This window comes from Labeo rohita, chromosome 22 (genome assembly GCF_022985175.1).
Source record: "Labeo rohita strain BAU-BD-2019 chromosome 22, IGBB_LRoh.1.0, whole genome shotgun sequence".
NCBI classification, from domain to species: Eukaryota; Metazoa; Chordata; class Actinopteri; order Cypriniformes; family Cyprinidae; genus Labeo; species Labeo rohita.
The window spans coordinates 47,903,151-47,928,250 of NC_066890.1; the positions used below are offsets into that span (position 1 = coordinate 47,903,151).

The 25,100-nt window shown below is 36.7% G+C and overlaps 1 protein-coding gene across 2 annotated transcripts; it reads left to right on the forward strand.

Moving 5' to 3' along the window:
• Nucleotides 1-671: 671 nt before the first annotated feature.
• Nucleotides 672-17,653, forward strand: LOC127154063 (uncharacterized). Of its 2 annotated transcripts, XM_051095458.1 has the most exons (9): nucleotides 676-920; nucleotides 9,236-9,640; nucleotides 9,768-10,094; nucleotides 10,196-10,519; nucleotides 10,723-11,043; nucleotides 12,950-13,072; nucleotides 15,761-15,798; nucleotides 16,252-16,323; nucleotides 16,875-17,653. In XM_051095458.1, the coding sequence occupies exons 1-8, from the start codon at nucleotides 869-871 to the stop codon at nucleotides 16,294-16,296; spliced, it is 1,635 nt and encodes a 544-aa protein (XP_050951415.1). In that variant the 5' UTR covers nucleotides 676-868; the 3' UTR covers nucleotides 16,297-16,323; nucleotides 16,875-17,653. The 2 variants fall into 2 exon arrangements, with proteins under 2 accessions (XP_050951416.1, XP_050951415.1); XM_051095459.1 differs by lacking the exons at nucleotides 15,761-15,798; nucleotides 16,252-16,323; nucleotides 16,875-17,653 and having other exon boundaries at nucleotides 672-920; nucleotides 12,898-12,999.
• Nucleotides 17,654-25,100: the final 7,447 nt, after the last annotated feature.

Consider the following 25,100-nt stretch of genomic DNA (forward strand, 5'->3'; position numbering starts at 1 on the left):
GCTAATTTAAATGTTTCAAAAGTTTACTTAAAAAAATGACATGTAAACAATTGTAAGACTATTTTGGCCATGCTCATCGCTGGTCTGATACCGGGCTATAGCCAAGCCGTTAAAATTAGACCACTGATTGCCTCGATTTCGCCGGTTGGGCTAAAAGCACGTAGCCCATCCAACTCAGAGCTAAATCGTGGCTACATATAGACCATGTCATGAAATGACACTTATATCTTAGTAGATATTATTGACACTGCAAACATGATGGTATCAACCATCTCATGCGCTGCCTGACCAAAAACTACAATGAATCAGATTTGACTATGAGTGGGCTAAAAATAGCCGGTCTGACTACAAGCTAAATCTTGGCTACAAACAGGCTACGCATACAACATGTCAAAGAAATTAAACCAAACACATTGTAAAGGCTGTTCACTTTGCTTACGTGATGGAATATCATGCATCTCACAAGTTATTTTGCCAAAAAATGACATGCATCATTTAGAATGACATCATATAGCAAGTTTTTGGGCTAGAAGGGGGTTACACATAGCCGGACTATATCAGTGAAATGACGGCTATTGCTTGCTGGGTACACTGGGCGCGCTGCGTGCGCAAGCAACCATCGTGCACAGTTCATTGAAATACGCATCTGAAAAGTAGCACATGAAACACTGCTTACATTTATATTTTATCCTGTGATAATTCTGGGGTGACGGAGCTTTTTCTTAGATCCGCCCCTCCCTGGGCGACACTTCACTTTGTCGTCGTTCTATACTGAGCCTCCCAGGTTACTTTCACTTACTACTGAAACAGCAGAACGTTACTTCACTGAATCTGCATCGTCTTTTACTGAAGAAAAAAAAAACTGAAAATGAAGCACGTCTTTATTTTTCTCTTGTTGCTGTTGTGTGTTCGAGGGCAAGGTAAGATATTTTTACGTTGCTATCTCTTTACCGTTCAACGATAAAAGCGAACCGGCGCGTTTTTCAGCTTTATTAACTTTCCTCTTCACAAATTAATTTCATTTATCGTATCTTTCTCGATGATTGTAAGAGATCTATTTGTTACAATTTCTTTCCAACGATAAAAACGAAAGTGACAGGTTCAATCGCAACATTTCACAGCACTTGTGGAGAGTGGGGCACAACCTAAAAGCGGACGCACGCCGGACGAGATGCCCAGTGCAGTGCCATGTAGTTCGCATGCACACCGAACGCAATGTGTTTAGTTTAAGACGGTAGTCCAAAACAGTTAATGTTATCATCAAACTGGCAGAAGTTTTGACGAATTTTCGTTTTATTAAAAAGTGTTTACATACACTCGTGTCGCGCACACGCATAGGACAGTTTAGATTCCTCAATTTCCCCTTCATGCGACTCGAGACCCTGTTATCAAGCTCATCACAGATTAAATTCCTCTCCTCTCCTCATTTGGCCAGCATCACTCACAGCAGAGCAAGCTCTTGATAACGCTGCTGTGTAACATTTCGGAATTGCCAACGACGAGGCACATTTTGTGGCATCCGCCTCTAAGCTACTTTTCACTGAGCTTTTCTATGGAGTGAATTTTGTGCCAATACTGATCAATCAATGCAGCGTTTTGCAAATAAACAATCTGCTTTGCAAAGAAAAAACGTGACCTTCAAACAAACGCAAAGTGATTCGCAAATACAAAATACTATTTGAGAGGAAATGCAGTGGTATGGAGAAATATATGTATTGTGTGTTACATCTGTGAGACTCAGTTGCCTTTTCATGAGGAAACTTGATTTTCTCACAAATGTGTGCAGGTAGATTTTCCAACAAATGCAATTGAAAAACTCATTTTTCCAAATAAAACAGCAATTCTCTCCAGACACCCGAAACACCAGGGAATACAGCAGACCAACATGTGTGGGGAATATGTGAGTTTCTGTCTTACTATGTCTATAATTAACCAAAGCAACCCTATACTACAATGTCAGTGAAATTCACAATAAGTGCTGTAAAGTTGTTAACATGATTGATTAGGTCAAAAATCAGTAGAGACATTGCTAAACATTTAACTATGCAGTCTTTCCCTATAAAACTCATCGTATCCTCTGTTGGATCGCAGGATATAGAATATATACATATGTTGATACAAGTGTTCAACATTCAAACCAACGCAGGGGTATAATAACAATATATCATGTCACAATATATTGTAATACTAAAATGCAAATATATTATGGAGAGTGACAATATTGTGTACCAATAATGAAAGCTTAGACAATTTAATTTAGTATCAGATATGATAATATTATCCAAGAGGTAATTAATTATTAATAAAAAAAAAAAAAAAAAAAAAAAAAAAAACAACTGAAAACAAATCACATTATTTAGTACAATATCTAAATCGTTTTAAATGTTGTAACACTGTGCAATCATTTGTGTCTAAAATAACTGCGTATTTTTTAACTAAGCAAAATGATGAATTTTATATTTTGGAGTCTCTCTTGTCCTGCGAATTGGGGAGAAGGATCAAGTTCACGCTGATATAATACTCAGTTGAAAACTGGGGTTGAAGACCACGTCAGCGCGTTTTGTCACACTTTCTTGATGACCACAAAAAGTATTAAAAACAAAGATACGAGCATGGCATCATTAGAAAATGCAATGGGTCTACTTTTATTTGTATATAGTGATAATAACAACAAAACAATGAATAAATAAATAAAAAAAAAAAAAAACAGGGTGCTTGATATGTCTACTTTTAAATAAACCAATTCATGATATATTGTTATTATACCCCTGCATTGTTTTTAATGTTGAACAATTGTATCAACTTATGTATATATTCTATATCCCACGATCCAACAGAGGATAGGAAGTACAGAGAATGGATCAGTTTTTATAGGGAAAAACTGCATAGTTAAATGTTTAGCCATGTCATAACTGATTTTTGTACAATCATGTTAACAGATGTACAGCATTTATTGTGAATTTCACTGACATTGTATTATAGGGTTGTTTTGTGAAAACATCTATATGGTTAATTATAGATATAGTATGACAGAAACTCACCTATTCCCCACTCGTGTTGTTTTGCTGTATTCCCTGAAAAGGAAATACAGGGTCTCTGGAGAAGTCCGGCCCTGGAGAGCCGTGCAGCCCTGCAGAGTTCAGCTCCAACCCTAATTAAAACTCACCTGCCTGTAGCTTTCTAGTAATCATGCAGACCTTGAGTAGTTTGTTCAGATGCGTTGGATTAGGGTTGAAGCAAAACTCTGCAGGGTTGCGGCTCTTCAGGACCGACGTTCGCCACCCCTGGTCTATATAGAGCAGGGGTACTCAAATATAAACTTGAAAGGTCCACTTACCAAATTTCCGTTCAGTCCGAGGTCCAGAAAAGTAACGGTCAAATTCCAAATACTCCAACAACAACAAAAAAACAAACCTCAAAACTTTGGAACTATACACAAAAAATGATAGACCTTTAGTGTGAAAGGTGACACCTTCTTTGTGCCACCAGCTGGTTAAACTTGGGCTTAAAAAGTGTGAGGGCCAGGCGGAGGCACTGATGTAAATTTTCATTGGTGAGTGTGCTGCGGTATGCGTTTTTCACCATGTTCATGGTTGAAAAGGCAGATTCACAGCAGTATGTTGAAGGAAACATGGTGAGAATTTGAAGGGCCATCTTCTGCAGGAGAGGAACACCTGCTGCAGTAACCATCTTTGTCCAGAAGGTGACAGGGTCACAGTGAGATTCCTGCAGTGCTAGGTTTTCTTGGAGCTCAATTAGCTCTGTTTGCAGAGTAGCAGCATTGGCCCATGGGAAGACTTTCATGGCTTCAGTTGAGAATTCTGCAATACTTTTGACAAGAAATGGATTTTCGATGCACAACAAGACTTGTTTTCCAAGAGGGAAATCTTCAAAGCGAGTTTGGAAATTTGTAATCAGCTTTTCCAGGAATTCAGCATAATTGTGACGGTGATGTTTTCCTGCAGTCTGATCCAAAAGTCTTGGGAAGTGAAGAAGGTTCTGCTGTAAGTCACATTTGAACACCTCCAGCTTCCTTTGGAAAGCACGGACAGCTGACATGAGGTCACACACTGTGCTGTTTTTGCCCTGGAGTTTCAAATTAAGGTCATTGAGATGGGAAGTAATGTCAGTTAGAAAAGCAACAACTTCCATTTCTTCTTCATTCTTCATGAAATCCACAAACGGTTTGGCTTTTGCACTCTTCTGATCCAACAGAAATGTGTCCAGCTCTTTCCGCAGTGCCCAAAACCACTCCAGTACCTTGCCTTTACTAAGCCACCGGACATTGTTGTGAAGGAGCAAATCATCAAATGTTGCATTCACCTCTACTAGAAATGAGCGCAACAAACGATGTTGCAGAGCAGAGGATGCTCTCAGATAGTTGACAAGTTTCATGACTGTTGTCATTACTTCTGAGTACCTTTCTCCAAGGCTGGCACACAAAACCATCTGGTGAATTATGCAGTGGTATACCATGAGGTCAGGGTGGTGAGCTCTCAAGCGTGACACTAATCCCCTCTCTCTCCCAATCATACATGGTGCGCCATCAGTAGCAATAGAAACAACATGCTTCAGGTCTATCTCTCTGTCTCTAAGCATCTGTGTCACTGCTTCATAAATGTCATCCCCCCTTGTGTGTCCATGGAGGTTTGTAAGACCCAAAACATCTTCATAAAATTCTCCCTTTTCTTCATCAAAAAATCTGACAAAGACCATGAGTTGTGCATTGTCTGTGCTGTCTGTGGATTCATCCACAGCCAATGAAATGAATTTGGCTTTTTTTATAGCAGAGCTAAGTTGTTCAAGCAAATCAACAGCAAGTATTTCAGTTCGTCTTGCCACAGTGGAATCAGAGCAGGGTATTTGGCTTATTTTCTGGATTATTTCATCCTTTTGAGTCCCTTCAAAAAGAGCAGTCACCACTTCACTCATACACTCCTTGACTATTTCAGCATCAGAGAAAGGTTTCTTGTTTTTTTCCCAGGACCCATGCTACTCTTAGTGAGGATTCCGTTGCTCGCTCCTGTTGTGTGGCTGATCTAACTATTACACTGCTTGTAGCTTCATAGGATGATTTCAGCTGGTTTATTTTTGTGGTCCTTAACTCTGTGTTCTGAGGGTAATTTTGTTCAAAATGTGCGTGCTTGGTTTCATAATGACGTTTCACGTTACCACGTTTGATGATCGCTACCGTCTCGTTGCAGATTAAACACATTGGTTTTCTGCTTCCCACGGGGAGCACGAATGCATATTTTTTTGTCCACTCACTCTTAAACTCGCGGTTTTCAAAATCAACTTTTCTTTTCTTATCAACGGCCAGCTTTGAGCACGCCATTTTCACTAAGTTAGAAAAAAAAAAAAAGTCAGTTATCGATATTTGCAAATAATAGAATGCCTGTGCGCCTGCCTGGCCCAGAAGATGTCACCGGTTGATAAATCTGGCTGCCTCGAGTGAGCTAGAGCGCGAACGAGTGACGTAGTTGTCACGTTGCTATAGCGATGCTGTTACAGCTGCTGCGATTGGACATAGATGACGCAGTTAAAAAGAGTACAATCTTCAAAGACATATATCGCGGAATCACAATTGCGTGCTCCATTGAAAACTCATTTGGATTATGATTAAATTAGCATGTTGGTTTTGGCGTCGGTCCAGATTTAACTGTGTCTGGGTCCGGATGCGGACCGGAGTCCGCCTATTGAGTACCCCGGCTCTATAGTGCTTTGTGATGGGCCGCTGTCCCTGCATGATGGGCCAGAGCTGATTTAGTTCCCCCAAAGGTAATTCCTAGAATTAAACACGTTGCTAGTTCCTGTCAATAAATGATGTCTGAAATAAACTTTTTAAAACATAACATTGGTGTATGGCTTGAATTACAGTGACGTTTGTTGTCGAAAGTTTTAGTTAGGATAGCGGCGCAGGCTATTTTCCTTTATCAAAAGGGGCGGGGGTCGATTGCTGTCTTTTCAAAACTGCGGGGGTCATGACCATAGGCTCATAGGGGGTCGTAGGCTACTTTTTTTTTTTTTTTTTTTTTAAAAATTGGAAGCTCCTTAACTGCCTGATATCATTGCGCCTATACTGCACCCATGGTACCGCAGCAAAGTTCCTTGATTATTACGCTGGAATGAGAGTATAGTTCCTAGCCATATCAGCCTATATAATCGCAATTTTTCATTTTCGGTCGGTCTTAGTACACGATGTAACAGAAGAGTCAAGTTTTAAATAGAAAAACTTGCACTGTGCAAGAATTTATAAGCGGCGAGTGGATTCCAGCTTAAACACCTCTGATTGACGCATTCCAGAAATCAACAAATGGCTACATTGCTCAAGCTGCAAACACGCGTTTTAAATCGAAACTGCCTATTCTTGCGCCTGTTAATCATTTTTATGTTATATTATTTGTTTTTGTGCAATAGATGAATAACAATTTATATGTTTTTTTATTCTATGTTTAGACATTTCTATTTTGCGATTCTTGCGAATCATTTTATTCCCATGCATCCCGCCCGCACCCGCACTCGTCCATCAAGTTTTGTCCCGCGCCGTTCTATGTTGCGTCGTTTCCCGTGGTACTTCCACAGGAGTGTAGGTCTCTACTTCCTCTCTTGGCTGCATGAAACAAACCGTCGCGCTAATGTAAAGGTAATGACGTCCAGAGTAATAGTAAGGAAGTGTGCGTGCCTAATGTATGACACTCTTGTTTATCAGAGTCACATTAGTCACACATAAGTCCGCTATTGATTCACAGACTGTTCGCATTTTCAGGGCTCTGATCCCTAGTATGTTTGCGTGAAATTTCAAAACATTTGCATATTTGTCAAGATGAATGTCCTATGAGTGTTTATAATGGATGGTCACCCATAGAGAATGATCTTGTGGGGCGCAGTGGTGTTTATGCACATATGAGCATCAGCATCAACAGATTTAGAGTGTATTTGCTGTATTTTTCATTTGTACGTTTTATTTTATAATGGATACAAACAGTAGATATGTCAGCTCAGTTCAAATGGACAGGTTTAATGAGCGGTCTTTTGGCATCTCCCTGTTGTTCTGTTTGGCAGGTTCACTTACTTAAGAAAAAGTACTCTGAAGTTGTAAAGAATGTCTGAATGAAAGAATCCAGGGGCTTTAAATCTGTATGTGTATATGTTAAAAAGTTAGAATTGAGGCAGAGGCAGAGCTCCATAAACAGGCGTCAAGCTTTTTTTCTTAGATTGTAGTATGACGAAACATTGTGTATTTACTAGATGCCATTTCAACACTCTATAGAAAAAAATGAGCTGAATTTAAAAAATCTTTGGAAGATATCAGTGAACGTTTAAACATAGCAAGTAAATTTCTTGCTTAAGTTAATTTTGCATTTCATTTTTTAAAAGAGCAGACAAATCTGCTAGTCTTAATCTCCAATTTGTTATTTAGCAGTATAATACAGTGTATTAACCATTTCACGCGTACGATCACACCAGTGTGATCATTCTTGGCTGGTCCCTGAAGGGTACGATCACACCGGTGTGACGAGATTTTTGGTTTCCAATATGTTAGGTGTGTTCGACTTCATCTACGGCGATCAACGAGAGTAGCCGAGAGCAGTCGGGGGCGGAGTTGAAAACGGAGGCGTCAAGACGGACACTTTTTACTCTCGTCAGTGAAGCTCTCGCGGTGTTTGCGTGCTCTATCGCAGAAGAAGTGAATTAAATGCAATATTTATCAAATACACAAACTTTTCAAAAGCGTTTTCATGAGCAACAGAAACACGTTTCATATACTGCTTAATACAGCGCCATCTGAACAAGAATAATGATCAACATAAACATATACTGTTTAAATACTAATAAAGTGGGGTTATTTATGCTTTTATCAGTGTTTTATAAGAAAAATCTGACTCAATATAACATTGCGACTACAGTAAAAACACGTTTATTGTTCTAAAAAAACAGATTTGTCAGCATTATCGGACTTGAGGATGTTAGAATAAACCCAAAACACACGTGATCGTTGTCATGCGTTGAATCTGGCCGATCGTAAAACAGCCATGTGGTCTTCAGAGCTCCTGCAGCCGCTCTTAAGAAACTGCGCCGGATGAGTTAGCCGGCTGCTCTCGAATCGCTATTAATGTACTTTGATGCCACACGTGACAGTCACTAGGCGTCGGCGCAGCCTCAAGTCGGACAAAATTTCTAACCGGCATGCACTGCTTCAAGTCAGAATTTGATCGAGCTGCGCAGCGCTGCCTTAAGTCGAACACACCTCAAATCTGCTTTGGCGCTTTGGCTGGCGCTGAGCCAGATCGGACGCGCTGAGCGCTTGTCATATTATCGCAACTACACGTGTTTTCAACCATATAATGCTTATTTTATGTTCCAGACATTTAAATACACATAAGTCCTAGTGAATCGATGCATGTATAGTTAGCAAAATACACGCCAATGTCTATGGAAGCGGCAATAATGATCCTTACAAATGTTATCTGACGACATGTTTTATTGATATCATATACACATTGTGTAGGTAACTATAAAGTTTATTTTGCTCTTCTCCAAGCTCACCAGAGACTTACTTTAATTTTTTTTTTTTTTTTTTTCGGGAGGAGAGGATGAATTTGCGTTTTGTAAATCACACAGCTCGGATTCAGCGCGAACTAACATGGCGGCGCCCATCACTCGGCATAGATCAACTAACACGCTCATTATAAAAGTGTTTAAACCTCCAAATACATTTACTTGCACATATCTCAGAATCGGAATATCAGATATTTCATAATACAGAGAGCACGTTTGTGAATATTAACAATAAAAAGAGGAAAACGATATAAAAGTGACACATGTGTCATACAGCGCTATTGTGGGTGCGTTGTGTCACGTGACAAACACGACGCGTCGCCATGGAAACAATAAGGCTATATAACGGTCTATATAAAATTCTAAGTAAATATAAAGTTCTAAATAACGGTCGCCTAAAAAAAACTCGCCCTGGGGGCTCAGCTAGAATATTTTAAACTCACGTGTGAAAGGGTTAATGAAACAAGGTAATATACTAGGTGACATACATTGTGTGAAATTAATGTGGGGAAAAATGAAATACCCTGAAACCTAAGTGTATCTACACCAACAGAGAAATCCAAAAAGTGTTGTGCCCTGCTCTCCCCCTATGTATTTGCTGGCTTGTAATTAATGGTTTATTTCTTTTTATTTCTTTTTTTTTTTTTTTTTTTTTTTTTTTTTGGTGTTGATACAGATATAGTGCCAGTGTCTGTTATAGAGGGAGATACAGTCACTCTATACACTGATATTGAAACAAACCAACAAGAAGAAATTAGATGGTATTTTAATGACATTCACAGTCCTGAAATCACTGGAAATCAGACTGAGAACTGTACAGATGTTCAGTGTAATAATGGTACAGAGCTATTCAGAAACAATGACATTCTAATAGCTGAGATCACTGAAAATCAAAGTAAGATCTGTACAGATGTTCAGTGTAAAGATGCTAATGAGAGATTCAGAGACAGACTGAAGCTGGACAATCAGACTGCATCATTGACCATCACAAACATCAACACCAGAGACTCTGGACTGTATAAACTACAGATCAACGGCAGCACCGACAGTCTTGCTCAGCTTTTCAATGTTTCTGTCTTTTGTGAGTCACTATGTTTCTTATCTGATCCATTAGATTAATCACTTTCATATCCACAGTTTTCTCATGTTGTGTAGTTTGTTTGTTCTGTGGCAAAAGGTCCTCCAGCAGCTGTTGGTTTGTGTTTCAGATGCTCCTGAACAAGATAACCTGAAGTTAGTGAAGGCGGGGGAATCTGTCATTTTAGATCCTGATGTAGTTAAAAAAACAAATTATTTGATGAAATGGCTTTTTAATGACATTCGCATCGCTGAAATCAATGGAGATCTTAGTTTTATTTGTACCGATGTGCAGTGTTTATATGCTGATGTCAGATTCAGAGACCGACTGAAGCTGAATCACAGGACTGGATCTCTGACCATCACGAACACCAGAAATACAGACTCTGGACTTTATTATCTACTGATAACCACCATTAGATTCAGCATCAAAAAGAGCTTCATTGTTAATGTCACTGGTGAGTGTAGTCTTTGAAAGTGATCTGTAAAAGATCACATTTTCACAGCATTTTCCTATGTCATAATTTTCTGTGGCTTATAATTATGTTAATTACTTCAGGTTATGTTGATGCAGAGAGAGTGTCAGTGATGGAAGGAGATACAGTCACTATATACACTGGCGTTAAAACAAACCAACAAGAGGAAATGAGATGGTATTTTAATGACATCCGCATCGCTCAAATCACTAAAGATCTGAGTTTTATCTGTACCGATGTACAGTGCAAATATAGTGATGCCAGATTCAGAGACAGACTGAAGCTGGATCATCACACTGGATCTCTGACCATCACAAACACCGGAACCACAGACTCTGGACTTTATCATAATCAAGTCATCAGTGGCAGCAGGGTCAATCACACCATCTTCAGTGTTACCGTCTATGGTGAGCCATTGCTTAATATAGCAAGTTTTGTACATTTAAATCAGATCACTGTGTTCACTGATTGTACAGTAAGTCAAATTATGCAAAATATGCACAAAATGTGAACAAATGTGCTTTTTAGCCTGAAAGTCAAGAAAGAACATGAAAATCGCTTTCATATCCACAGTTCTTCATGCTGTGATTTGGTTTCACCTGTTTTTCAGAAGTTCCTGCTGCTGAACGAGATGAAATGAAGATAAAGTCAGTGAAGGAGAGCGATTCTGTCACTTTATACACTAGTGTAATGAAAAACCCAAATGATTTGATGACATGGTATTTTAATGACATTTGCATCGCTGAAATCACTAGAGATAACAATACAGATGAACAGTGTGAAGACAGATTCAGAGACAGACTGAAGCTGGATCATCAGACTGGATCTCTGACCATCACAAACATCAGAACCACAGAATCTGGACTGTATAAACTACAGATCAACAGCGGCAGAATCAGCATCACAAAGAGCTTTAATGTCACTGTTGCCAGTGAGTATAATTTAGCCATTTATTTTCTTTTTTTATTTGTTTATTTATTTATTTTTTTTACTGTAGTTTGTTTGACAAATTGGACTTGGGCCCTTCACTTCACTACACTTAAAATAGCTGAAACTCGGTCATGCTAAACCTTGTGAAAACACAAGCTTGGGTTATTTTGTTTTACGTTTTGCACTCCTTCAAATATGCCTTGGCTTAAAAGGTTAGTTTAACCAAAAATAAAAACTCTGTCATTAATTACTCACCCTTATGTTGTTCCAAACCCATAAGACCTGCGTTCATCTTCGGAACACAATTAAAGATGTTTTTGATGAAATCCGACCCTCCCATATGTAGCATGGGGGGGATATATTATAAATTATAACATACCCAACCAATCATAGCCCGACTATGCCACCCTGAATCTTATTCTCCTCAGGGAATATTCAGTTAAGTTATAAGCACAGATTCCATGTGTGCTAACCCAATAAAAGGAACAGAGACGAGTTTCTCAAATTTAACAAAAGATTACAATTTATTGATATTATAATTTATCGATTTTACATAAAAAGACACACTGCCTTTATAAAAGAATTCATTTAGTGTTTACTAAATGAAACACAGTGGGTTGCATTCTTATAGAAAGGGAACACCAACTACAAAAACAAAACAAAACAAGGAAAGAAGCGGACACCCGAGAGAAACTGACCGGTCACTGGCATGAACCCACACTACTAACCCGGTGGAATTCACCCGCAAACGTGCACACACACACACACAGCAAAAGAAAATATCTACACCACACACAGTGAACATGCAGTGCATTCGAAGGATATCCGCCAAAGGGACCACACCTGAGATCCAACCAGCACCCCTGAGTGTTCTGCTGAAATAACAAAAGGAAATAGAATTAGTTGGATTCCACACAATTAGGATGTTCAGAAAACCGACCATTAAATCGACAATACAGCCCACTTAAAAGAACACCAGCTCAATTACAAACACTGAATCTCAACATATAAGAATCACAAGTTAATTCACAAAACACCACAATAAAAATAAACAAATATTACACATAGACAGCAAGAGTACTACCACGTTCGAGGCTCAGAAAAGTACCAAGATGATCGACAAAGTAGTCCATGTGACACCAGTGGTTCAACTGTACGAAGCTACGAGAATACTTTTTATGCGCAAAGAAAACAAAAATAACGACTTTATTCCACATTTTCGTCTTGACTGCGTCACTTGTGGATGCGCGTTCACGACAACGCATGGGTGTGGCGGCGCCGGCGCTGACCCAGATCCTGCGTTATGACGTTGAACACATGCACCGTGCCTTGTTTACACGCAGAGAAAGACGCACGCATATGAAAGCTATTGAAATATATTGATCTGGGTCAGCGCCGCCACACGCATACACGAGTGATCCAGTAGAGAAGAAAATGTGGAACAAAATCGTTATTTTTGTTTACTTTATGCAAAAAAAAGTATTCTCATAGCTTCGTAAAATTAGTTGAACCGCTGATTTCACATGGACTACTTCAACAATGTCCGTACTAAGTTTCTGAGCCTTGAACGTGGTCCCTTGCCGTCTATGGAAGGGTTAGAGACCTCTCGGATTTTATCAAAAAATATCTTAATTTGTGTCCCGAAGATGAACCTTACAGGTTTGGAATAAAGATGAACCTTACAGGTTTGGAATAACATGAGGGTGAGTAATTAATGGCAGAATTTTCATTTTTGGGTGAACTAAACCTTTAACAAAATTATTTGCATTTGCTGTGTCATTGATTCGAAGAATGTGGCAGGCAGCCTACGTATTGCTGACTGTTATCTAGTTGTTTTCTTGATTAAACTTTTCAGACTATAAAAGTAAGAACTAAAGATTTCTTCTTCACCTCACCTTGATGACCAGTCATTTCAGATTCAAGTCTGTCTCCAGCCGCTGTAGCAGGAATAATAGGCATTGGTGTAGTTGTTTTGCTGCTCATTGCTGCTGGTGTGATTTACTATCACAAACGTCAAGCAGGACAATATGGTGAGTATGATATACAGATGGTTTAAAAAGATCAAAAAATGTGAGATTTACTGTGTGAGAATTTAATCTTTAGAAACTATTGGAATTGCACAGTTGCTTCTTCTTCTCTCAAAACGAATCGCATATTTGAGGGCCTAAACGTTCTCAGAAACTCATGAAACTGCACACACACCAAAAATGGTGAAAGTTTACATCTGATATGGGTTTCAGAAGTGGGCATGACAAAATGGCTCGATAGCGCCACCTATAAAATTTCATGAAATGCCCCTCGAACTACATTTCATTTAGATGTATGAAATTCGGTAGACAACACACCAATGTACCTACACCAATGTAACACACCAATACCTACAAAAAAGTCCCCCGGTACGAAGTCCGAAACCCAACAGGAAGTTTTGAATTTTCTCTGTAAGTTTTGTGCCGTTTTTGGCATTTTCAGGTGTTGTATTTAAACAAACTTCTCCTAGAGATTTAAACAGATCAACACCAAATCTGGTCAGTCTAATCTTCAGCCCTTTGTGATGTTAAATTGCAAAGATCTTGAGCTTTTCTCAAAGGGTGTGTCTGTGGTGGCCTGACAAAAAGAGGAAGTTGTTATAATTCAGGCACACACATGCCCATGACCATATTTAGTATATATTAATATTTTAGACCATATAGTCATAACTCCACCTGCTGGCAACAGAAAGTAGCATGTTTTATGCTGTAACAAACTCCTCCTAGTGATTTAATGACATCAACATTATATTTGGTTGGTCTACTCTAAAGGCCTTGCAATGTGAAATAGCAAAGATCTTGTGTTTTCGTTAAAGGGCTTTTCCATGGCGGCCTGACAAAGTTCAATGTTTCACCATGTAATAGGAAGTTGTTATAACTCAGCCATACAATGTCCGATCTGCCCCAAACTTCACACATTCAGTAAGAGTCCTGGCATGAACACATTTAATAGCCAATATTCTGTTATAATCATAGTGCCACCTGCTGGCAACAGGAAATGGCTTGTTTTACACTAATTTAAACATGCAATGTCCAATCTGCACTAGACTTCACATGCTTGGTAAGAGTCCTGTGCCGAAGACATCTAAAGGCCAATATTCAGTTATAATCATAGTGCCACCTGTTGACAACAGGATACATCATGTTTTACCTTAACTCAAACACACTGTGTTCAATCTGCACCAGACTTCATAAGTTTGATCAAAGTCATGTCTTGAAGACATCTACATGCCAATATTCAGTTATAGTTAGAGCACCACCAGCTGGCAGCAGGAAGTTTGGCACATTTAAATGACTTTGACATATTCGTCCTGTATTTATGACTTGAAATTCATATTACTCACCATTCGCTGTTTTCCTAAAGCCACCGGCTGGCGGTTAGCCCATGTGCAGGGGTCCTTTCAATGCTGTTTGCAGTTTTAATTAGTTTTTGTATTTTTATTAATTGAAGAGTTTGGTTGCAAAACGCGATAAACGCCATTTTTTGACATTTGGATTTTATTATTGGAAATCACTGTTCAGATGTACCTTAATCCATGTGTGAATTGCTGCCATTAATACAATTTAAGAATGTACATTTTAGGCCTACTATAAAATGTATTTTTTCACAAAACGCGATATCCGCCAGACCAGTTTCTTTACAAAGTGCGATATAACCAGGGTTCGAAATTAACACCCGCCAACCCGCCAAATGCGGGTTAAAAATCATTTTGGCGGGTATTGATAAAGACTTACCAGCCAGTTTGGCCGCTGAAGCATGAGCCAATCATGCAAATCATGTCAGAGACGCTCTGGGTCGTTTGTCCCCTCCGTCCTACATTTCACATGAACACTACGGGTGACGTTTTAGATATTGGCAGCAGCGCGCAGATACTGTACGCTTCGGTTTGCGGGTCCAATCAACGACGACAAGAGCGCGAAAATACAAACAAGAAATAGGAAATATCGGATGAGCAAAGAGGACTGAGCTGGACAGCGAAATAATCTAAAATCAAAATGCTGCGGTGGTTAGGACAGACGTCAGGATCACGCAAGCGCAGCATCCACTGGGAAGAGAGTCAATGCCGGTGAAGTGCTCCGAGTTTGCGCATTGATTTAACGATAATATCAAAACAAAAAACATATATTTTTAAAAAGAGGATTCAATAGGCTAACTAAAAAACGTTTACCATTTAATTGTGTATACTGTAGGCGAGCTGTCAGTCACGTAGGCTACGTTTATAGCGTTTTGCAAAAAAAAAAAAAAAAATAAAAAAAAAGTTATGTTATGTTATGTTGTGTATGTTCTGGCCAAAACTAACTCAGAATCTTATTATTAATAATCAATCTTTGTATATACTATTCCATATATTTATGATGTATTGTTTTTTTAACCAATTTAAGATGTTTGACAATGTTAAGATAAATATGTTGCATTTTGGCATGGTTTTTGACTTATTTATGAACTATTTATGGACATAAAATTAAATAAAAAATATCCTGGATTTGAAAAATATTGTGTCCCTGGCCTTCACCGAGCTCAAGTAATAGTTTAATGTACAAAAATTGTGAATGAACTTGACTGTTGATGTCTTAAATAATAATGTCAAATAACCAACATTTCTCAAAATGGATATATCTCGTTTTGCAACGAAACTCTTCAATTACTAATCAAAGTAATGTGTGTTCAGCTGAGTTTGTTATTGTTTACAGGCGACACTACAGACATGGTGATACAGTTCAGTCAACAGGTAAGATGCTACAATAAATCTGCATGTCTGAAAATTACAGTTTTGTGTGGTTTGATTCAGAATTTACTGCATAAAGACATCAGTAATAACTGATTCTACAAGACAGCACTATAATACGGTTATAATATGGAACAGTGGTATGAATACATTTTATAATTATTTATAATAATGTGTACTATTATTATTATATCATTATATTTGCCATACACACTTACAACCCAAAATGGCACATAGTATGAAAAAAATAATAATAAAAAAAAAAAAAAAAAAAAACGAAAAGGTACAACTTTATTAGCAGAGCAAGTAAGAGTAGCAATGCTACTCTATTAATACTTCTCAGTGCTATACTTAAAGCATTTTAGATGTGCAGGCTGTTTAGGAAAGATTAATACAGATTTTCAGATGTTAGTCCTGTACATTTTTTATACCTTCTGTGAATCCGTTTTCTTGAAGATGGATAGAGACACTTTTATGACTCCTGCCAATGAATCTGACTAAAACTGAGGCTGCCAATGAGACATCAGAGTAAGTTTATTTATGTTGATACTTTCAATGAAAGGAAACATCAAGAAAAGTTGGGGAACTAATAGTGTTGCGATACCAAGTTTGCAGTATTCAGTACCAATACCAGTGAAATTTCACCTTGACACCAATTTCAGCTAATTAAATTCAAACTCATTTGCTGTGATTCATTTTTGCGTAATCTTAATAATACATTTAAAAAGTAGCCTAAATATATATTTTTTAAAAACTTACCAGAAATTTTCAAGTTTAAAGGTTTTGAAGGCTGTACAGTCTATCTGCAGGAGGAGAGCAGAACATAGTAAATTAAGAAAACATAGTAAATTAAGAAGAAGAGAGAGTGCTTTAGGTTTTTTTTAGTTTGTCAAGGTTTATTAAAGCTGCAGTGTTACATTACAATTTTCGTATTAGCTTCTTCCCTGATGTTATTCCTTGATGTTACTCCCAAGAGTCACGTAACTAAAAACTGGTGTTTTCAGCTGAAATACTTTAATTTAAGTGATGCTTTGTGCTTTTCTTTGTTTGTTTGTATTGTCATAAACTTGTGGTTAAAGGCTCAAACCCTGCAAGTGTTGGTCCATGAAATACCACCATTGTGTCCTTCATCAAACTCTGAATCTCAGGAACTGAACCTCTTAGAACTGCACTGAAAAACACTATCAAGAGAAGCAGCAACAACATGTTAAATATGTGTTTTTTTTTTGTATATTTTCCATAACTGTTCCATAACTGTTACTGGATGCTGAATAAACTATTTACTGGTATTAATCAGCAGAAGGGTCTGCAGTGAATGTGGGAAAACAAACAAACTGAACTGCATGCAACAACCAGAAGGACATGCACTGACAATAAACACAGGAAACAGACTGTTTATAGTCCACTAAGATTAATGGTGAAGGATCTGAGGACCCTCAAATGAAAACTGTGTGTGTTTTGCTTCAAGAGAGCAACCATACATTTGTGTTGTGTTTTCCTTTTTTCCTTTTTTTACATTTATTCTTCATTCATTTATTCATTTAGAATATTTTTTTATTTAATCATTAAATTTTTATTATTTCATTTAATCATATAAGAATTTATAATATTGTTAATATATTAAAATAATATAATTTTTGTTGTTTTTTAATATATTATGTCCATAGTTGTTTAGTCTTATGACTGTGTAAGGGCTCTTTGTCTTTGTGAATAAGAGATACAAGAGAATCTTTATGGAAATGCAAGGTTTATCAGATGTTGTTGTGAATCAGTTTGTTGGATTTGTGTTCTTCAGACAAAGTCTGAGCACTGAAACATAAAACTAATCAATAAACTCAGCTTCTTTTTATAATCATCACTTTGTCTCCTGCTGGAATCATGGTTTCTTGGTAGAAATCGTTCTCCATGGGCTGATGAACCTAATGTATGTTATTTTAAGATAACCATTTTACTCTCTTCCTTAACTTATTAGCTAATTTGCCGATTCCAGAAAACATCTGCAGCAGATTGGCATCTGGTTCTTCTGGAGGCCATCCTGATTTTGGCACACTTTATTTTTATTCCAAAATTCAAGAACTTCACCCAAACAATTTTTCTGTATTGTTTGTATATTTGAGTCTACTGGTATTGCCTAATATTTTCTTAAGGCTTTCTTTTTTTTTTTTTTTTTAACTATATTAATTATTTAATTTTTATTAACTTTCATTGCTGAATCAACGTCCCTTTCATGGAATGTCTGTTCACTTGGCAGATATATTTGCAACACCTCCAAGCAGTTATTTCAGGCATCTAAGACCAAGTCTTATCTAATGGTGGAATCCTGAAATTTCAAAAAACTGCTTACCAGGCTCGTAATCACACAGTTACATAAATAATAATATATTTCAAATCAGTAACTAATACTGACAAACTGTTACAAAAATATTGCTTCTTGTGTTCAAGTAGCATTAACAAAAAAAAAAAAAAAGGACCTTCCAGTTAGCACATGACTTTTTAAACAGTTAAATCATCAAACAGACTGTATAAGTTCTAAAAGTTGATCTAAAAGTCCATATTGACTTTTAACTTTTAAATTGGAGCTTACCAGCAGGGTCTGTTGAGGTGATCTAAACTGCACTGCAGAACAGATCTTTCACACCAGATATTAAAGTTCATTGCATGCAGTTGATTCCATGTTAAAAACACCTCTATTCAAATTTCGATTGATATTGCGGATGTGAAATGTCAGTTAAATGTTTTAGTTTTGGGCCTGGTATTATTGTTGGTTCTTTACTGCTTCCTCTTGAGGAACAATAAATGTTGAGCTGTATTATTAGAGAAGGGATTTCCGCTTTGGATACGAGAGCAATGATGAGAACATTGTGCTACATTTGCCAAAATGTCCAGAGAAGCATTGTATGAGAAACTGTAATCATTATGCAGTGTACTCGATATTCAAGTAAATTTTGTAAAAGGAATAAATCATTATCAAAAATATACACCGATCAGTCATAACATTATGACCACTGACAGGTGAAGTGAATAATGATCATCTCTTCATCACGGTACCTGTTAGTGGGTGGGATGTATACTGAACATTTTGTCCTCAAAGTTTATGTAATATAAGCAGGAAATATGGGCGTGCGAGTTTTGAGCGGATGTGGACCTCAATAATCCCTACTACAAACCATGTCTTGTTTTAAACTATTGTTTAATCCTTACAGATAATCAGAGCACATTTAACCATCATAAGGAGCATTAAATGAGATTGAATTATCCTTTAATGTTAGATTTTTCTTATTCCTTAATATGTAAAATTAGAAGTACCATAACCCAGATTTTATGTTTATTAAAGCACCAAATAACAACGACTTCAACAAAATACTAGATTTTAAAAATGTGAATTTTATTTTTACAGACATTAAAAACGAATAAGATTTATTTGACATTAATTAGGATAACATTACATTCGTTTCTTACCACTGAATTAACGATGATGTGCTTCTCTCTTTTGGTCAGTACACAAAAACCTCTCCGTTAACATCATGTTCTCTTTAATTAGACGTGTCAAATTTCCCTGAAATCACAATATTCACTCTCGTATTAATTATAAGTAATTATTCATTAAAGAGATCGATCAACGAATGTTAGTCAGTAAAACGAAATGACCGTTAATTTTTAAATTACGCGAGTGCGCGTCTTTCTGTGGAAGACAGGATTAAGCGCGTGCAGATCAGAGGCGCGCAGTAAAGAAATATACAAACAAACCCAGTGTTTATGATTTGATTTTCTGACTACGTTTATCCTTGGTTTAATTGTAGATATAAAATTAAAATTATATTATCATTATAATGCGATTTGACCACTTTGATGTCTACGCTTTATTAAACGCTTATTTCAGACATGAAATTCTGCAAAAAATAGTTTATGTATAATGACAAAAGTATACATTTCAGCATTAGAATAATCAGAAACATCTGCAAAGTTTTAATTAGTTTACATATGACAACTAAAAATAACCTGCAGGGAACGTTCTGGGAAGGTTCTTTTTAGGTTATAAAATTTAACCAAAAAATAACCTGCAGGGAACGTTCTGGGAACGTTCTTTATGGGTTATTAAAAAGAGAACCTACAGGGAACGTTCCTAGAACGTTCTCATTTGGTTCCCAAAAAAAAATAACCACAGGGGAACGTTCTGTGATTGCTGGGTAGACGACTGGGTCGGAGCATCTCCAAAACTGCAGCTCTTGTGGGGTGTCTATCAAAAGTGGTCCAAGGATCCTTCCTTCACAGCGGTGAACCGGCAACCGGGTGTTTGTGCATCGGAGAACACATGGCACCAGGATGCACTATGGGAAGAAGGCAAGCCGGTGGAGTCAGGTATTAAGATGCGTTTTGGTCGGAGACATATCCGTTTACACCCGGCGTTTCAATCCGTCTTCTCTGTCCACTTTCGACCACTTCTGACCACATTACTCAACATGGTGCTGATTACATGGAGGGTAAATGGGGGGATCCCTTTGTCGGCTTCAAAACAGGAGCGGGAGGGCTAAAGTTATCGTTCACTTGTACTCACACGTTTGCAAAATTAGACAAAAAAAGAAAATGCGGAGAACAGCCGCTTTAGTTTCGTTTCGTTTCTTTCCGCTTCAAAGTTTAAATCCCATTTGATAAGAGTGTGTCCTTGTACGTCTCGCAATGAATACGTATTAGGTCAGTAGGCAGAGAATGTCTTAAGCTGTTCCACCACATGTGCGTCTACAATACAACAGCAATCCGATCAAATGCATTTTCAACCACCTCTGGATGTGGTTTTATGTGTGTCACTATGATGATGTTTAGTGTTTGTGTAAATGACACTGCACCTTCTATATATGTTAACATTTAAAAGCTGCTTGTGATGGGCTTTGGCTCGTCTTGTAACGTTCTCATCACCGCCTGCGTTTGGTGGTGTATTTCAAAGTTACCAAACAGATTTCAGTACTTCAGTAGGTTGGTATATTGACATTATGCCAGTTAATGAAATTAATTTGTATAAAATCTAAGGTAAAACCTGTACAGTGTGCACTGAAAGACACTGGAAACAAGCAGCAACAAAGTGCTTAATATGTATAATTTTGTAACATTTTCATGACTGTTACTGGATGCTGAATAAGCTTTACTGATATTAACCATCTGACGGGTTTTTTTAAAAGCACATTTCAAGGAATAGTCCCCATGAAAAAAAAAAAAAAAAAAAAAAAAAGTACTCATCCAACCAATCAACCATCCTAGATGTACATGAGTCTGTTTCTTTATGATTACATCACTTGATCGCCAATGGATTCTTTGCAGTAAATGGAAACAAAACTGAACTGCATGCAACAACCAGAAGAACATGAGCTTACAATGAACACAGGTAACATTAGTTTACACAGCTGACTAGGATTAATGGACTAACAATGCTGGAAATATGTACCCAGCAAACACAAAACGTTTTTACAACTTTTCACAACGTTGTATTTTGGTTGCAATTAGGTAATGTTGTAGTACAACGTTTTAAAAACGTTTTAAAAACGTTTTTTTAATAAAAAAAAATGTAACCAAAATAAAACGTTTTATAAACGTTGTAAAAATACCAACCTGGAACGTTTTCTTTAAGTAGTCAAAAAACGTAAATATCACGTTCGTCTACTACGAAAATGAAACCAGACCAAACTACAACTTTCGGGGGACGTTTTATTCAGGTGTTAAAATAACGTAATATTCACGTTGGAATAAAACGTTTTAAAAACGTCATAAAAGTACCCAAAATACAACCTTGCAAAAACTATACGTTCTTAAAAGTACTTAAAAGTAATAGGTGAATCCTTACTTTCAGCTGTATTCGCTCATCTAATAATATCACGTTCGTCTACTACGAAAATGAAACCAGACCAAACTACAACTTTCGGGGGACGTTTTATTCAGGTGTTAAAATAACGTAATATGCACGTTGAAATAAAACGTTTTAAAAACGTCATGAAAGTACCCAAATATAACCTTGCAAAACTCTTCTGTTTGTGTAAAAATATCAGTAAAATAACAGTGATATTTTAACATTAACGCAATTCAGTGACTGAGTAACAGATAGTCTGAGCAATATAAGGACTTAAAAGTAATAAATTTGTCTTTGCTCATTTAATAATACCGTATATTCATGTATCACGAGCTAACAGCTCAGTGTGTAAACCAGTCTGTGGTATAAACAAAAGAAAGGTGGGAGAGAGGTATTAACACATGACAGTATGCAACGGTGCCAAAACTCCCTTTGTACGTGATGTTTGTTTTTAATGTGTTTTGCTATAGATAGACTACTTTTATTCTACACTGTTTACAATTTCTTGTATGTTTTTCGTTAGGTAGCTAAATAAGTAAATAAATACAATTTCTAAAGCTATTATTATATTATATTATATTATAATCTGTTATAAACTTAATTCAAAAAATTTTATATTCTCTGCTAATATGCTTTTATATTCTCATTTCACTTACAGTTTGATTACTTACATTAGGCCTACACTATCCACTTACACAATACGTTATCAAGTTTCAGGACATTTTATCTGTCATTCTGACATCTGTACGCTGTAGTTCATGTATGTATTTATGTAAACGCTACATTTTAAACGGACACGCGCTTTGAACGTTCGAGTTGTATTTAAACTGCAGCGGAGAGAGAGTTACTATGGAAACGGGGAAGCAGCTTAACTGACAAGCGGCGAGTCTCCGTCTGTCACACCGCTTTACGGTAAGTTTTGTCCCTAATAAGACAAAAATAATACATACAACTGTTCCTAACACTTTCTTATATGTAATAGACACGTTTCTGTTGAATATTTACTTTATAGAAATGGTTTAGTGTCTTCGGAAAAAGTCCGTTAGCATCTCAACCGTTAGGCTAACTATAAGATGTAGGCTAACTGTAGAGTTTAGCTCTTAATTCATAAAGTTTTCGCTTTTAGTCACATACTATGTGTAGATGACAGTTTTTTGTATATATATAGTTTTGTAAATATTGCTGGCAATTTGTCAGTGGATGAACGGAAGTAAACCATTTAACCCAAATGTATGGGCTGTACTGTTAATCGGTGACGTCACTTACATGGAGCGTGAAAATTAACTCAAATCTTTTTAAACACGTTTTGATCCCACTAAAAAGATATTGATAAAAATTGTACTGTGATTTCAGCAGCATCAGTAAGTTATTTGACTTCTAAACAAACTGTGATGTGATACTGTATGAGTTTGTTTATTTCTAATAATGCTGACCTTGCATATTACATATTGCTGGCTCTGTGACAAATTGTTTATGTTTCTAACATTAGATTCTTCATGCTGATGGCAGTACTGCAGTAGAGTTGGAGCGGACCTCCTGTTGAAGAGCATCTCCAAGGTGCTATGAACCATCTATAGAAAGTAAAACCTCAAACATACATTACTTCTAACAATCATTGTTGATGTTAAAATTGTATTTCAGGGCAGTTTGTGAAGACAGACAAACAAGAGATGCTGTGTCAACCTGGACAGAAGTCCGTTTCAGATCCACCTTCCACACCAGACTTCTCATATGGATTGCTGTCTACTAGCATATTATTTGTTCCCCTCAGAATTTAGTGCATGCAGACATTACTATATTGCAAGAATAGAGAATGTGCCGTATTTCGGATATGAATGTTAATTGCTCTTAAGCATTAAAAAAATTTTTTTCCCCAAAGCACCTATAAGCCAATTCACACTGAATCTCACGAGTCAGAGTTAAAAAAAAAAAACTCTGGTTTAGATAATTCACTTCTTTACAACCTTGTTTCTTTTTGGGGTTGTACTGAATTCTGTGACCCACCAAATTTTGTGAACCTAGGCACTGCAGTGAGCTAATCTGACCTACTACTAAACCCAACCCTCTAGTCCTACCATTTTTTGCCATACTGATTACCATTTGTATAACCATAATTAAAACTGTTTTTGTAGCAAAACCATTTTTAATTTTTGGTTACCATAAAATATTTTAAATGTTTCTAAACTACCCTCGGCAGTAGAGTCATATAATTTGGTGGGTCACAGAATTCAGCAACTGAATGAATCAGCACTAAAAGAATGGTTTTCTAACTAAGTCATTAAGACGGTCTCTTGCTGCCACCTAGTGGCATAATAATGTAACTTACAATTAAAGCACTGAATAATCCCTACCTAAATACATTTTTCCATTATTCCAGTATTATAAAATATTAATTAAACAACAATAGCCATTATAAACTGTATGTATTATATATTATTTGAACAAGTTCTAAATTGGATGTCATATACCTGTAATTTGTGCTAATAAATCACTAACAATATAATCATTAGTTTTAGTGCAAATGAGTAATAAGATTGCAGTGTGATTATTATTATAACTGCAATAAAATAATTTGTAACTAGCTGAAATTGAATACATTTTACAAATGAAATGCTGCTTTTTTTTCTGTTAAAACATGCATTGAAGTTTCTTGGACTTTGTACTCATATTTAACTTTGCCAGTCATTGCATAATTTTCATATGTTGTACTTTATTTGAACCATTATGCTTTATTGGTGTATATTCATGCATTTGTCTTGTTTATTGGCTTATTTATTTATTTTTGTGAACTACCCATATCACATTACTTGTTATATTTTGTGAATAAATACGACGAGTGATAATTTTTGTTTAGTATAAAGTATTAGGCCTATATATGTTAACCTAGCCTTATAAAACCAGCAATGCTACAAGGTAAGGTGAAATGTAAATAAGTGCTTTTAAGATCAATAGTCAGATTTAACACTGTAAAGAAAACATTTTGATGGCAGCATGTAAAGTACCAGTTTGGACGTGGTAAGTACGTTATAAATACGTTTTTTCACAACGTTGCAAAAACATTTTTACAACGTCTCCTTCCAACGTTTTAAAAACGTTATAAAAACGTTTTTTTCACGTTGTGAAAAAAAACGTATTTATAACGTTTAAAAAACCCGACATTTGTCGTATTAAATACGTCGGAAAAAAACGTTATTACAACCTTTTTACAACGTGAAAAAAACGTTTTTATAACGTTGTTGTGTTTGCTGGGTATCTACTAATCAGGGACTTATCAAACATCGTCAGATTGATTAATCCAAAATAAAAGTTTATGTTTACATACACGCACGACTATCAGTATTACAGCACTTTAAAGTTTTTTTTCTCCCTTATTATTTCCCCCCTTTTTCCTCTTTTTATCTCCTTATAATCCTCAACTATTGTGATAAACTATGTGTGCTTCACACTTCAGACCAATAGGTGGCGGAAC